This window comes from Pelobates fuscus, chromosome 7 (genome assembly GCF_036172605.1).
Source record: "Pelobates fuscus isolate aPelFus1 chromosome 7, aPelFus1.pri, whole genome shotgun sequence".
NCBI classification, from domain to species: domain Eukaryota; kingdom Metazoa; phylum Chordata; class Amphibia; order Anura; family Pelobatidae; genus Pelobates; species Pelobates fuscus.
In genome coordinates this window covers 57,695,697-57,712,923 of record NC_086323.1, presented here as the reverse complement: position 1 = coordinate 57,712,923, position 17,227 = coordinate 57,695,697, and the positions used below count along the sequence as shown (strand labels likewise).

The following is a 17,227-nucleotide window of genomic DNA, read 5'->3' as shown; positions in this document are numbered from 1 at the left end:
GTCTACTGAAGGAAGAAACATCATCTCTTCTCAATGATAGGTAACATGTATAATTGGGCACAGACAGGGCCGGACTGGGGATACAAAGCAGCCCTAGAAAAAAATCTGTGCCAGCCCCATAAGTCATTGCGCCATATATTGTCGCATGTAATATGTAAGGCTATGTCTTGCCACCCCAGATGATTGAGTAACATATATATATATATATATATATATATATATATAAATAAAAAAATAGTTGTTTGCACTCTCAGAATTCCATTAAAATATAACTTTTATTCCAGCTTCTAAAACAGATCAACGTTTCAGTCCATCTTGTGGACTTTCATCAGGATCCTGATTAAAGTCCACAAGATGGACTGAAACGTTGATCTGTTTTAGAAGCTGGAATAAAAGTTATATTTTAATGGAATTCCGAGAGTTCAACCTACTATATTTCTATTTGGATACTTAAGCCCTGGTACTGCACCCGGTGTGGAAAAAATTTGAGAATGAGTGCACGGTACAGTCTACCTTTATATATATATATATATTGCTTTTTCTAATATAAAATATTGGTCCTTTCAGAGTAAAACGTTTAATTATACAGTAAGCATACTCACATGCAGACACAGACAATCTCACTGACATACGCAAGCTCATTGATACACAGCCTCATAGACAAACAATCTCACTGATATACATAAGCAGCTCATTGACATAAAAACACAAGCTCACTCACTAGCAGGCACACACACAGACACACACATGCAAGCAAGCTCACTCACTAGCAGGTGCACACACACACACACACACACAGCTTAATGTAGTGGTTCTGGTGTCTATAGCCTGTACGTGCAGGCTTTTCAATGTAAACACTAACTTTTCAGAGAAAAGCCAGTGTTTACATTGCTTCCTAGTGACACCTCTAGAGTGTCAGCACAGGGACTCATAAATATAATGCAGGTATAAAACTGGCTATATCACAAAATGAAAAATGAAAGGTTTGCACTGTTACACGTTAGAAAACATCAATTTCTGCCCCTACCATGGCATTCACAAAACAGAAAATTAGGGATACTTTTTTTTTTTTTTTTAATTCTTTATTTTTGTAGTGCACATAAAGGGTTACAGGCAGGCATGAGGTGCCCCGAGAGCAGTCCCCAAGCATTCACTCCGCTTAACATGCGGGACATTAGAATAACAGGCACATTTTCATATATAAGATTGGTTGCACATATATTCAGATGGTAAAAGTAGATACTGTCACCATAGCTAGGGTAAGTAGTTTTGACATAGCTTGACAATAGTTAGACGTGAGTGTAGACTGCAAAGTTTTAAATAGAATTCCATTGCTTATCTAGGGGTTGTTCTAAGTTGTTGCATATGGAAGGTAGGTTACAAGATTAAACGGTTAAAGGTTAAACATGGCAGGGTGGTATATGTCTATTGCCGTGGAGTAAGGCGTAAGAGTATAGAGCCACCGAGTATTAAAGCATAGAAACATAAAGCTCTGAGTAGCTTAGTAGAAAAATAGAAAAGAGAAAAGTGCTAGTGCGCTGAAAAATATGTATAGAGACACCTCTAAAATATTCCAGTGACTCTCCAAATGTAAAATAGTGGTTTTAACAGAGACCCAAAGACAAGTATGTGCACCCAACACACTGACACAAATATACTTATAGCCTTATAGCCTGTCAATGTTGGTAGCTGGGTACTGTAATCAGGGAGACAAAAACAGGGAGGGGGGACAATAGGAGGTACTCCTAGTGCAATAAAGTTAAAAATATACACATAAAACACATATATATTAAAATCCCTATAGGTAAAAAACTCACAATTGTGGAGTGGTATAAGCCCCACTCACGGCTATCATGCCCATTTTCTTAAAGATTTTTATACCCGAGAGAGGAAGTTTTATTTGTATTTATATGGATATTTATATATATTTTTTTTACTTTTTTCTGTATGTTCTATTTTGGGGTTTACATAATATAGATAAATTTAAATGTGAAGGTTATTTTTTGGGGATATCCCGTTTTTCATACCTCTATAGGATGTGCAGATTTACTTTTTCTCATTTAGGAGATCAACCCCTTTGTTCAAATGTGGTATTGCTGTTATAATTGTGTTCCTAAGAGACAGAGAAGTTTTCATGTGCAATGGTTGTATTTATATGGTGTAGGATTATGCCCTATATTGGCTAATAGTAAGTGTTTTAATATGTGTTTTAGAAATAATCTTTTAGAATTTTAGGAGTATATCGGATGTCCCATAATGGAAGGGAATTGGACTCTAATTTGAACATTGAAAGACTTAGTGGCCGATTGGATCACGGCCTGAGGACATCCGATATAAATTTCGTATTTTTGTGGGAGGAGAATATTGCTAGTTTGAGAAAGCCCCGAGAGGCGGGGCGAAACGCGTCACGTGACCACGGCATCGACGCACACGGAAGTGACTGGGAAACATCCACCGGCGAGAGGCACCTCGAAACAGGAGTAAACAGGAGTAAAGACTTACGTTCTATCATCTGTCCCTGTTACAGATCGATTTGGTGTGGTGAGCTTGCGGTTGGACTGACCCATTTTTATGTTTTACTGCTTGGAATTCGTTTTAAACCAATAAATTTTTGCGTCTAATACAGTGGTTACTAAGAGCTGTTCTGTGGATCCCACGTACCCAAGGGGCTGATCCTCCCTGGGCATGATAGCCGTGAGTGGGGCTTATACCACTCCACAATTGTGAGTTTTTTACCTATAGGGATTTTAATATATATGTGTTTTATGTGTATATTTTTAACTTTATTGCACTAGGAGTACCTCCTATTGTCCCCCCTCCCTGTTTTTGTCTCCCTGATTACAGTACCCAGCTACCAACATTGACAGGCTATAAGGCTATAAGTATATTTGTGTCAGTGTGTTGGGTGCACATACTTGTCTTTGGGTCTCTGTTAAAACCACTATTTTACATTTGGAGAGTCACTGGAATATTTTAGAGGTGTCTCTATAAATATTTTTCAGCGCACTAGCACTTTTCTCTTTTCTGTATAACGTAGTACCATTTTACCAGGGTACATTGCTGGTGCTGCTTATTTTATTTTATTATTATATAATATTTTTTTTTGTCTATCAGTTTGAATCTTGCGCCAATTTATCTTATTTGTATACTTAGTAGAAAAATAGTAACATGACTCAGGAGAAATGAGTGTTCTAAGAGCAGTAAGCATGTGTGCATTTCTAGATAGGAGCACATTCATTACAGTAGGATGCTAATATGTTGTATAGTGGTGGTGATGGGAGCTAGTGTATAGTGTGGCAATACATTACATAAAGTCCCAATAGGTAGAAGCAAGCTCATGCATCTGTTTAGTAGTTTAGTCCCACTGAGTAAAGCTCCTTCACCAAACTGCAACTGCATCCCCATCCAGGCTTGTCATCCGATTCCTGAGCGTCGCTGAATGTGGGATCATTCAGGGGAGTACCGAGGTGCTGCCGCTCCGGCGGGGGTGGGGGTGTCCCTCCTGCCCCAGGCTGGTGTGAAGGCCTGCGTCTTCTGGCCCGAGACTCGGTGGCATATTTTGCCCGAGTGTCTCCCCCTCATGAAGGTGGCGGGAGGTCCGCATGTTGGCTGCCGCTTGTGTTTCCGCCCATGTGGCCGACGCTTGTGGGTTGTAGCCCTCTTGGCCTTCCGCCCGGGTGGGCTGGGGTAGGTGAGTGTCAACTTTTGGTCCGGTGCTGCGCCCGAGGGAGTTCCCCTCTCGCCCGGCTGCCCATAGTTCTCCTTGCGTTTTGCCTCGGCGCGCTGTGCGCGTTGCTGGAGCTTCTCCCAGAAGTTATGGAATAGGGCATCCAGACGCTGCCCAAGGTCTGTGCCATAGTCGGGGCCCTGCTCAGGAGCTGCAGGCTGAGTTTGCAGTTGCCGCAAATATTCCGCCGCCATGTTTGATGGGCCACGTGTCGCCGGACCCGATGCCCTCACGCTGTGTAGAGGCTCGGTCTGGGTTCGCGGCGAGGACCGGGATGACCCCCACCGGTCCCGGGGGGGGGGTAGGATGATTGAGCGTCGAGGTGGTCGTGGAGCAGGTAGGAGGAAAGGAGAGCGGCCGTCTCCCCCTTGCCAGCCATTCTGTAGGCCTCGGTCACCGCAACTTGGGGTCTCGGGGGGGTAGGTCGTCGATTAGGGTGTCCAGAGGTGCACCCCGAGAATCCCCGTTCAATTATGCTTCTTTAGAGTGGGTCTGTGCCAGGTTTACGGGGTATTTTCCCCACAATCAGGCAGAAATTGCAGGAGCTGAGTTTTGGCACGTCCACTCTGCTTAGCAGCTAGGCTCCGCCCCCCAGGGATACTTTTGGACAAATGGACAAATTGACGGCTCAGGTCAGGGGGACTACTAGGAAGTTCGAAAAGATCTGGGATCCGTGGGTTAATAGCATAGCCAGCGCTTGAGACGCGACCTGACACATCCATTCCAGACCTAACCTAACCTCACTAAAGACATTGAGGGGACTGGTCCTCCGCCACCCCACTAGTCCCTCCTTCCACAGGGGGTTTGAGAACAGGGGCGCATGGAGTGGATGGATGATGGAGGGGGGCTTCTCCCCTCCCCCTGGTAGCACTACCGGCATAGAGGCACTCATCCGACCGTCCTCCCTCCCGATATAAACCCTACTCCCATCAACCTCCCTTTCCTTCTCCCTCCATCTTCTCTCTCTCTCTACTTCCCTATTCTTTCTCGAACCTTCGAGGAATCTCTCCCTTTTTCTTGTTCCTGAATTCTTACATATCGTGAACTATCTCTCATAGACGATTATAAGAGATCACTCGCAATTACCAGGGATATGGGGGGTCTGCTGTACCGTTGTAGAAGCGAATGTGATTGTTCATGGCACCCCTAGTAGCTCGGAATTACGGATTGACACATGATGGTTCTTTGTTATATTTGATCATTTAAAAACACTTTGTGGGATGTAATGCGATACTCAAAACTGTGTCAGCACGACTGGAAATTACTGGCAACATCACACTATACGAGCACGGATTATGGATCGCGACATACTCGAAAAGCACGTTTGCACGGATGTCGACGTCACGAAGTACCAATTCTTGGGTGCATAGTTGTGTGCCGTATTTCTGGTTCTGTTTATTTGCATCTTATGTATCAGCTGTCTTGCAAAGCGAAAAATAAAGAATTTAAAAAAAAAGAAAACATCAATTTCAAAACGGATGAAGATTAATGTTTAATTTCTAACTTATTGACCGTGTGAATGCTTCCTTGGAAGATGTGTAGAATATTTGATAGGATCCTGAAAATAACATATAGTTCATACATTGATCGGAGGTCATAATATGCTGTATGAAGATTTCTTTGGATGGAATGTTTGATCTCTCTGGTTCCATCACGATTTCTAAAACATGAAATATTATTTAATGGGACTAAGTATCTGTTAGTGAATATTTTGAAATGTATTTTTGTTCACTGCTGTCATTACATCAACCTGTACACAAGGTTACATGACAATTGCCCATATCCCATTACATCATGTCGGGGGCAAATGCAAATCATTGATTGATGTACAGCAACAGGCAGCTTCCCATCTGCTATGAAACTCCTGTGATCATCAGCTAATCTATGAAAAGCCGTCAGGAGAGTTGTAATTTAGGTACCTATAGGCTATCCTGCTTTTAGCTGTGATATGATCCCCGGTGCAGCCTTTTGAAGTGTATTTGCAAGAGGAATTGCGAAAGGAATTGCATGACTCAGAGAACGACAGATGTTAGTTATGTGGTATATCTTTTATGATCTCAGTCCTTACTAATGGTCTCTATATGATATGGTACATTCTGTAATTGCTGTAAAAAAATTCTCATAAAGTCCTCTATCAGAAAAATAAATGTATTAATTCATCATGTGCACAGGGGGGAAATGCCAAAGACTAAAGCATTTCAGACCTAGAAGTCCCTGTTTCATAGGCATTCTTATATGCTGTCCCAAGCCACCTTGGATATGCCTGCATACCTTTCTTCCATAGGTTATACTGGCAGGCAATTCCATGTAACTACTACCAAAGAGACAGAAGAAAAAACGATTATAAAAAGGGTGGCGCAAATGAGAGAAGGATCTTAGTACATGCAGCAACCAACAAAAACAAATCCTGGTAAAATGATTTGAACATAAAATAACTTACAGTAGTGATGGTGCGCAACAACAAAAATCGTATTCACTATGGACCTCTTATAGAGAGTGGAAGTAACCCTGTGTACATGAAATGAGGTGTTTACAGAGTGGAAATATTATAAATAATTGAAACACAAACAGTGGTTGTGGTGAAACAAAACACAATCTGTAGGTATACTTGCAAACATGGAAATCACTCTGACACCTATTAAGGAGACAAAAACAGAAAGAGAGCTCCTAGCGCAGCATAGTAATTCACTTATAGATTTATAAAATAAAGCAAACGGAGGTGCCCTTAAGGTATTACACTCACAATATTGGAGTGGTAAAAGCACCACTCGTTGCTATAGCACTCAGGGAGGATCAGCCCCTAGAGTGCGTGGGATCGGTGGAAAAGAAGCTTGCAATCCGGATCTCAGGTAAGTATACTTTATTAATAGCAATTTAAAAACAGCAAAACTTGTCGTGGAGGTAGTTAGTCTGCTCACCAGCCTCAGGAAACCGCAAAGAAAGTTCCATATACTCATGCAATGTAAAAAATCCTCCGGCTGCTGTCCTGGCTGCTGTTGCCGACTGTCTCCAAATCACTTCCTGGTTCCGGGTCCGTGATGCATTTCGCCCCGCCCACAGGGCTTTGTCAAACGGCTTTTACATTACATGAGTATATCGAACTTTCTTTGCGGTTTCCTGAGGCTGGTGAGCAGACTAACTACCTCCACGACAGGTTTTGCTGTTTTTAAATTGCTATTAATAAAGTATACTTACCTGAGATCCAGATTGCAAGCTTCCTTTCCACGGATCCCACGCACTCTAGGGGCTGATCCTCCCTGAGTGCTATAGCAACGAGTGGTGCTTTTACCACTCCAATCTTGTGAGTGTAATACCTTAAGGGCACCTCCGTTTGCTTTATTTTATAAATCTATAAGTGAATTACTATGCTGCACTAGGAGCTCTCTTTCTGTTTTTGTCTCCTTAATAGGTGTCATAGTGATTTCCATGTTTGCAAGTATACCTACAGATTGTGCTTTGTTTCACCACAACCACTGTTTGTTTTTCAATTATTTATAATATTTCCACTCTGTAAACACCTAATTTCATGTACACAGGGTTACTTACACTCTCTATAAGAGGTCCATAGTGAATACGATTTTTGTTGTTGTGCACCATCACTACTGTAAGTTACTACCAAAGAGAGAAAAAAACATATTTTTAATTGTGGTGAGATGCATTCTTCAGCTAAATGTAATGGTTCTAGGGAAAAGAGTCTGTCCCTGCAGTCTCAACAGTATAAACACTCCCTTTTATGAAAAAACACAGTGTTTAAATTGCTGTCTAATGACACCACTAGTGGTTTTCACTCGGACAGCCACTAGAGGGACTTCCTGGTTGCGTTCCTGCAATCTATGCATGACTGACGTTTGGTGTCTCTATGCTCTGCATGGAGACACTGAACGCTCCCCTTCAGTTAACCTTATTTTTCATTAGTCCTGGGAGTTCCTTTGCAATTAAAAATCCATAATTTACTCTAAAACTAAGAATGCATGTTTGTACTCCTGATGTTAGAGTGTTCCTTTAAGTATTCCCCTACTTCAAAGTCAGTTCTTTGCTTTACGCCACTCCCTCGGGCTATTCACGACTGTGTATGAGTTAGTTATGGTTATGGCTGGCCTGTAACATAATGTATGAGTTAGACAGGATTATATGGGGATAATTGCATGTTTATGAGAGAGTAAAAACAGGGCTAAGTGTGAGTAATTATGGGGTTATATATCACGTTTACCGACTTATGGATGAGTAACAGTTGTATCGGCGAGGTTCATGTATGGCAAATTTCTTCGTCCTACTGGACAGTACTGACAACTTTACAATAACTTTAGGCTTTATTTACTAAACGGGGATCTGTGCCAGACTCTCTTTAGCCTCCAAATAATTTTAGAATTTAGAAAATAAGAATTTAGTAATTCTCAAACCGACCTATTTTTGTGTGTCAGGCATTTCGAGCCCACTTTGCTGACAAGCTAACATATGCCACAATTAAGTAAATATACCTCTTGGAGTTTGTTTTTGGCAGTAAGTAAGTAAATTGGGGGAAGAATTATACAGCAGCTATACAGCAGGAATGTATATCTTTTATGATCTCAGTCCTTACTGATGGTCTCTATATTATATGGTACATTCTGTAATTGCTGTAAAGAATTCTCATAAAGTGCTCCATCAGAAAAATATATTTATAAAATTATCACGTGCACCCAGTTAGTTTTCCAGTTGGGTTCTACCATTTAAACAGCCTTATTACAGCACATTAAAAAAAAATAAAACATTAAAGCACATGTTAGTACATGGTCCAGACCTGTACCTGCAATATAATCTCAGCTGCTGACATTTTCCTTTTCCCTGTTTAACGATCTCTAATTCTAGTGACTTTGCCACTCCATTCATCATTTTATCTGACCCTAAATTTTCGTGTTCTCATTACTGATCCATAATCCAATGTGCAATCATCAGCCTTAGTCCTATCCCAAGATCAGTATCAAAAGTGTAAAATAAATTAACCACCTGCAATCTCTCTTGTATTTTTGGGAGGAGGGATAAAAATAATATGAATTGTAGTAAAAAAAATAAATTACAAAAATGACACTACATTTAGGGGGAGATTTATCAAAAAGGTGCTGTTCTAGAGCTAGATGGTGGGGAGCATTCTATTGGACTCTATAGTGATTGCTCCTTATTTAGCACTTTGTCCTAGAATAGCACAATTTTTCACCCTTAGTCCTATTCCATAAGCCTCGATAAATGTGGCCCATTGAATCCAGTTATGCCAATGTAATAAAACACATTTTTCCTTGTCTCTTTCACTGCGTTGCAGATTATTTTGGTACATTATAAATAAACGAGTGTAGGTTAAGCAGGAATGCAGACAGCGCTATGTATAGTTTATGTGTGGGTTGTAGAGGCCATAAAACAAGTACACAAATATGGTATGTGTGTATACATGATTATTATAAAAAATGTGAATAGAATGAATCTTCGGTAGGGACGTATTACACAACGGGTTAAAGTTAATGAGGTTGAGATTGCAACAACCAGCTAAAGTGTTACAACTAGACTGTACCTTGGATTATGACAGAAAGCAAGGATGAATTCAGGGTTACAGATAGTTAAAGGAACGCTTAAAGCATCAAGACCTCAGCAGCCTGCTATAGTGGTTATGGTACCAGGAGTGCCCTGGTTTGTAATGGCCCTGAATATATTTGTATAATGTTATCATATCCCCTCTCAGGCGACATTTTTCTAAACTAAATAGGTTTAAATTTAATAGTTTGTTGTTTATAACAATTCCCAAGTCCTTTTCGTGTGTTGTTATCCCTAATTCGCTTCCATTAAGGGTATACGTTGCTTGTGTATTCTTTACGCCGAAGTGCATAACTTTGCATTTTTCAACATTAAATTTCATCTGCCATTTGAGTGCCCAGTCCCCCAGTCTATCTAAATCCCTCTGCAGCAAAGTAATATCTTGCTCACATTGTATTATTTTACAGAGTTTTGTGTCATCTGCAAACACTGAAACATGACTTTCAATGCTGTCTTCAAGATCATTTATAAACATGTTAAATAGAAGGGGTCCCAGAACAGGCTCCTGAGGGACACCACTTGCCACCTCTGTCCAGCTTGAAAATGTACCATTAATGACAACTCTTTGTACTCTGTTTTTAAGCCAATGTTCTACCCAAGAACAAGCATTTTCATCTAGACCGATTTCCTTGAGTTTGAACACTAATCTATTGCGTGGAACTGTATCAAATGCCTTGGCAAAATCCAAATAGATCACATCCAATACTAACACTCTAGACCAATTGGTTAGAGCAGGGCTTCCCAAACTTTTATGGGCCGAGACCCACTTTTCAAAACGGTATTTTTTCGAGACCCACCTTCTTTTGATGCATATTTTAAAAAAGTGAACACCATGGCAATTAGCTTTAGAGGCATACAATTGGCACACCATAGCAATCCGCTTTAGATGCACACAATTGGCATAACATGACAATTACTTTTAGAGGCATAAAACTGGCACACCATGGCAAACTGCTTTAGAGGCATACAATTGGCACACTATAGCAATCAGTTTTAGAGGCATAATATTGGCACACCATGGAAATCCGCTTTAGAGACATACAATTGGCACACCATGGCAATCAGCTTTAGAGGTATACAATTGGCACACCATGGCAATCAGCTTTACAGGCATACAATTGGCACACCAATAGCAATCTGCTTTAGATGCATACTATTGGCATACCATGGCAATCAGCTTTAGATACATAAAATTGGTACATCATGGCAATCAGTTTTAGATGTATAAACTTGGCGCATCATGGCAACTTTAGGTGCATACAATTGGCACACCATGGCAACCAGCTTTAGAGGCTTACAATTGGCACACCTTGGCAACCAGCTTTAGAAGTATAAAATTGGAACATCAGGGCAGCTTTAAATACATAAACTTGGCACACCATGGCAATAAGCTTTAGATGCATAAACTTGGCACATCATGGCAATCAGCTTCAGAGGCATACAATTGGCACACCGTGGCAAACAGTCAGATGCATAAAATTGGCACACCATGGCAATCAGTTTTAAAAGCATGAAATTGGCACACCATGGCAATCAGTTTTAGATGCATAAAATTGGCATAACATGGCAGTTTTGGAGGCATAATTATGGGATATCATGGCAGTTTTAGAGGCAGAAACTTTGCACATCATGGCAATCAGTTTTAGAGACATACAACTGCTTACTCACAGACTCAGAATCAGAAGTGCTGTGTCCTGCTCTTTCATCCAGGCACCTCACATTGATTATCCCAGTGGTGGAACTAATGTAGAGTTAGCCCTGGTGCAAGAATGTTTTCTGGGCCCCCTTCTAGTGCAAGTGTGGCCAAAAGGTAGCTCTCCATCTGTCAGAGAACTTCAACAATGCTATACCAGATGGGGATCTACCATTTTCTTATCATTGCAGCGTTATATTTGTGAGCAGTGTTTGAGCATTTGAATGTAAGCATGTTTTTGTATTACCAGTAAGTATATGTGTGCATGTATGGGTGTATTTGTATGTACTGTTGCCATTGGAATGTAGTGGTGTACTTGTTTGTAATGTTTGCGTCTGAATGCATGGGTGTTTGTATGTAGTGTCGGACTTGAAATGCAGGTGTGCTTTATGTGTGTAGTGTTGGTGTTAGAATGGAGGGGTGTTTGTAGATAATTTTAGTGTTTTAATGCCGGGGTGTGTTTGTATGTAATGTTTGCGTTTGCCGTACATGTGTAGTGGATGCAGTGTGTGTGTGTGTGTAGTGGATGCAGTGTGTGTATTGTGTTTATAACATATACATATGCACAATATGTGTTTGAATGTAAGCATGTTTGTTTTTTGTATGGAGTATGTGTGAAGTGTATACACATATACACACACATACAGAGAGACACACAGACACACAAATACACACACTGACACAGCAATACACACAGACACACAATGACACCTAGTTTCCCACACATAGATACACAGATACTCATGTACACAGATACACACTGACACACAATACACACAGACACACAAATACACACAGATACACATACACGCAGAGACAGGAGGTGAGGGTGACAATGTGTTGGAGAGGTGAGGGTGACAGTGTGGGAGGGAGTATGTTTTCTGGTAACAGTGTGGGGGGCAGTGTGTGGGCAAAGTGAGAAAGGGTTACAGTGGGTGGGCAGGGGGAGAAAGGGTTACAGTGGGCAGGCAAGGGGAGAAAAGGCTACAGTGGGGGGCAGGGGGAGAAAAGGTTACAGTGTGGGGAGGGGGGCCGGGAGTGAAGGGGTTGCATTGGGGGGAGGGCAGGGAGTGAAGGGGTTACATTGGGGGAGGGCAGGGAGTGAAGGGGTTACATTGGGGGAGGGCAGGGAGTGAAGGGGTTACATTGAGGGAGGGCAGGGAGTGAAGGGGTTACATTGGGGGAGGGCAGGGAGTGAAGGGGTTACATTGGGGGAGGGCAGGGAGTGAAGGGGTTACATTGGGGGAGGGCAGGGAGTGAAGGGGTTACATTGGGGGGAGGGCAGGGAGTGAAGAGGTTACATTGGGGGAGGGCAGGGAGTGAAGGGGTTACATTGGGGGGAGAGCAGGGAGTGAAGGGGTTACATGGGGAGGGCAGGGAGTGAAGGGGTTACATGGGGAGGGCAGGGAGTGAAGGGGTTACAGTGGGGGGGCAGGGAGTGAAGGGGTTACATTGGAGGGACGGGGATGTCTGGGGGCTGTGTCCTACCTTCACTGAATTCCCTGGTGGTCCAGTGGGGTAACTCTCCAGTCTGAGCTCTGCCGGGTGCAGAGCTGTAGACAGTGTAATAAAAGTCTTGCGAGCTCCCAGAATGTTGCCATGGTAACGCTCTGGGTGCTCGCGAGATTTCCATCAAACAGTCTGCAGCTCAGCACCTGGCGGAGCTGCAGACCGGAGGTGCTGGGCAGACTGATTGGAGGGAGCCCGGCGGCATACAGGGCCCTGCATGTGTGGGTCAGCGCGACCCACCAGTGGGTCGCGACCCACACTTTGGGAACCACTGGGTTAGAGCATTACAACATTACAACAAGAAGAGCTGACAATTTTTTCAGCAAAAACTATTAAATAACAAATTCAATCGACTTTGAGTCTACTAGGAGTACATCACAGATGCCATCTGATTATAGCAGTCATTTATTCACCTTACTACCCTAGAAAGGTGTTTCTCTAGTAGTAGTCCGCACCTCATCTGACCACCTTAATCTTCAGATAACAAGAGGCTTTAGACCCGTCGCTAACCCTGGACTAAATGCCTGACTATATATGCCCTCAAACACTTCTCTGCAGAAAAGCTTCCCATAATGCCATGTATAGATAACTGATCCATGGCATTCTATTTTTTTTCCTCTGGAACTGCAATGTTTTACATTGCAGCACTAAGTGCAAAAGGGTCACAGTACCCAGACTACTTCCATTAGCTGAAGTGGTCTGGGTGCCTACAGTGTCCCTTTAATGACAAATTTAAAAATACACAGATGTGGCCACAGTAGCCAGAATACAAAACATCCTAGCCTCTATAGGGTCAGTAACATATATTTCTGACCCTATATAAATAAAACCACCATCTAGCCCCCTGGCCCTCTCTAAATATAGTAAAATCTTACTTTAATTCAAGCCTGAAGCTGCTGGCTCTGCCCCGTCTGCCTCAGAATAGCAAGTCATCAGCTAAAAACATCAGAAGTGTTGTTCTGAGCCACTCACAATGCTTCCCCATAGGATGGGCTGAGACTGTGAAGGAGGTAGATCAGGGGCAGAGCCAGCACAAGTCAAACACAGCCCTGGCCAATGAGCATCTCCTCAAAGAGATGAATTGAATCAATGAATCTCTATGTGGAAAGTTCAGTGTCTGCATGCAGAGGGAGGAGACACTGAATGTTGTGATTCAAACCAGGCAAGACTGAGAGACTGAGATAGGAAGCACCTCTAGCAGCCATCTGAGGAGTGGCCAGTGGAGTTATCACTAGGCTGTAATGTAAACACTGCATTTTCTCTGAAAAGATAGTGTTTACAGCAAAAAGCGTGAAGGGAATGATTCTACTCACCAGAATAAATACAATAAGCTGTAGTTGTTCTGGTGACTATAGCGTCCCTTTAAAGTAAACTTTTATTGGTCAAAGTAAAATAATAATATTTTCTAATTCTCTGGTCCGCTCCAGATAATTCCCCGTTTAGTGAAGCATACTCACAGGATTTTAAATTAAATTGGGGTATATTTACTAAACTCTGAATTGTAACAAATTGATATCTAAATGGCAAGATTTCAGCTAAAAAAATGTTTTGCAAAATTTCTACAACACGATTATTGTCATAGCTTGCTTATTTATCCTCAGTTTTGCTCTTCAGATTTAGGTCTTGATTTAATATTTTGAATTAACTTTTTAAATATTATATAATATTTTGAAAAATGTTTTACAAATGTTAAATCCTAAAAGGCAGGGGAATCCGAAATAACATGATCCAGGTGTCTCACACTTACCTGTGTCTGGCACAGCTGATACTTCCTGGACTGGCCTTTACAGACATTGCTGTCTGTTCCCTGAACTGTCTGTAGCCTGAGGAAGGTAAGATAGGAAATCAGAGTTACAATAACGCCTTTCGGTGACAGAGAGACAGACAGTATATATTGCAAGGACAGACAAAGTTTGCGATTAACTCTTTCAGGTTTTTTCACTAATGTGAGAATTCACATTGAATATCAAATTAAAGGGACCAAAACAAATTTAGCTTAATGAAGCAGTTTTGGTGTATAGATCATGCCCCTACAGTCTCACTGCTCAATTATTTGCCATTTATACTTTAAATCACTGCTTATACAGCGCTAGTCACACCTCCCTGAATGTAACTTGCACAGCCTTCCTAAACACTTCCTGAAAAGTGAGATCTAATGTTCACACTTCCTGTATTGCAGTCTTTTTAATCTAACATTTCCCCTTTTTACGTCCCGCTCTTTTAAAAACATTGTGTGCGATTGAAGTGCAATTTACAGAGCAGGAGTTATAAACTTCTAAAACAAGTTAACATCTGGTTGAAAATGAAACCACTTCTTTTTCATGCAGGCTGTGAGTCACAGCCTGGGGAGATGTTACTAGGGCTAAATAAACAGAAACAAAAGTGATCTAACTCATACATGGCAGAGAATTTAGCAGTGAGGCTGCAGGGGCATACACACTCCAATACTGCTTCATTAAGCTAAAGTTGTTTTGTTGCCTATAGTATCCCTTTAATGCCAAAATAACCAAAGAGGAAGCATAGCTGACTTGGAGAATTTTACCAGTTCTGTTCTTCAGTCTTTAAAAGGAACACTCCAGAAGCCATAACAACGTAACTGCTATGACGTTGTTATGGTGAGAGAAGATACGAGGCACCAGCTTACATTTAGAGGTTAAACCATTAATGAAGGATTTAACCCCAAAGTCTTTATTCTAACCCGGATCTTCAGCTTATTGTCCAGGGCTTCAGTCAGGAAGCCTCGGGCCAGGCACCATCACTAATCAGTAGCTCCCCATTGATAAAAGATAGTGATATAAAAACCTTAACAGCATCTGGTTGAGAGGAAGCTCCAGGGTCGGTGTGATTAGGCACTGGCTTGAAGACTTTCGGGTGGTTTAACCTCTTCAGGTTAACGGGCACCTGGGACCTCCTCGCACCGTAACGACTTCATTGAAATAAAATGGTTATGGTTCCTAGATTGTCTTTTTAAATTTGAAACTCACTATTGAGTCTCACTTTAGTGAGAATAAACTCAATCCTAACAATCTGTCGAGACTCCATCAATATCATCTAATTCATGACTAACAGCACAGAATGGATTAGGACATTGGGCTAAAAGTCGTATTTGCCAAGTTTTAATAAGACTTTGAGATTCAATTAAAAAATAGTAAATAGGGAGGGGGGCGGAGCCAACTACTGAACCGAGCGGTCGCAACTCAAACGAGCTCCGTGGAAAACGAGCATTTATACGGGCAAAATCAACATCCATTACCCCTCAAACTCAACAGAAACAGGCTAACTGCCCCAGCAATCACGGCAGCAATGGGCAAAAAGAACAAAAAACTCAAATCGGATATGCCACGACCTGGCGCAAGTATAGGGGATCTATGGCGGAGGGCACATGGCGCCCTAGAGCCTCACATGGCGGAATATGCCGACTATGCGGACGACCTCACTAATTCTGACGGTCTCCCTTCAGACCAAGAAGAGGTAGCCATACCCGCTGCGCGACCGCAAGCTCTACCCAAGATGCACTCAGATGCTGCTCCGGTCACGAAGGCCGAAATGAAGGAGCTGTTTGCGGAGCTCCGACGGGTTATCCAGGCTGACATGGCGGATATGAGGAAGGACATCCAGGGCCTGTCGGATCGTATGGGTGCCGTGGAGAGGGACTCCATGAGCCACACACAACAACTTACCACGCTGCAGCATGAAGTGGTCTCCCTGCAACAACAACACCTGCAGGTGGAACAAAAAATGGCGGCAATAGAAGACGCACGGCGCGCCCAAAACCTTAAGATAAGGGGAATCACGGACTCCATTCCAGACACAGAGGTGCCCCACCTCGTACGACGCTTGGTAAGCACGATCCTCCCCATGAAACAGGCCAAAGGAATACACATAGACTGCACATTTCGTTTACCCAAACCCACAACAGCCCCAGTGTCGGCATCCAGGGATGTAATAGTTAAGTTCCAAAAACGCCAAGACAAAATGGCGCTTATGGCAGCCACTAGGGGAAACACACCGTATGCATTCGAGGACATGTCCCTTACGTTCTATTCGGACCTGTCCCGGGGAACAATGGCGCGCAGCATTCAGACCACTCACCACCCTGCTCCGCGCTCACAACATAAAATATCAGTGGCGCCCACCCCACAAACTACAGGTGCTTCATTGTGAAAGAACCTACCTCATAGCCGACCTACCGGAGGCAAGAAAGCACCTGGCGGCATGGGGCCTCTCACAGGACGCACTGCAGCAGCCCAACAAACCCGCCAACATCCATGCTTGGAACCCGGCCACCTCCGCAACATTTGTCCCAAGAAGATCTGCCCAAGCGGTGCCGTCACCGAGCCACACGTGAAACCACATGAAGATCTGCGTCTCTCTCTCTCTCCCACTTGTCGCTGTTCCATGGACAATATGGACTGTTGAACGCACTACACATGGAATGAACTACCCTCCGTAATACATTGGGGGCACCGAGTGACGGACGACAGCTGAACGCATCCCGGATACCAGCCAGATTAAAGAGCAGGTTACCTGAAACTCGTCTGCAAACTGGCTGATCACCCAGAGACACTTGGGCCCTTATGTATATGTGGTTTGTTATCTGTTATTGTTATCTGTTATTACTTTAAGCATTGCCTAACCCATTCCCTTAGTGGCACCGATAGATGGGCATTCTGATAGCACCAAGCACTGGCCCCGACAACCCGAGCATATCATGCTGTTATCCAGCGAGGCATAGA

General features: G+C 42.8%; 1 protein-coding gene across 2 annotated transcripts in view; it reads right to left on the bottom strand.

Annotated features, from left to right (window-relative positions):
* LOC134568650 (ADAMTS-like protein 2) overlaps positions 1–17,227 on the bottom strand; it is a 62,253-nt gene that overhangs the window by 31,336 nt on the left and 13,690 nt on the right. For both annotated transcript variants that reach the window (XM_063427297.1, XM_063427298.1), the window contains exon 3: positions 14,239–14,314. In XM_063427297.1, coding sequence (XP_063283367.1) covers positions 14,239–14,314 — 76 coding nt within the window. The remainder of the gene's footprint in view (positions 1–14,238; positions 14,315–17,227) is intronic.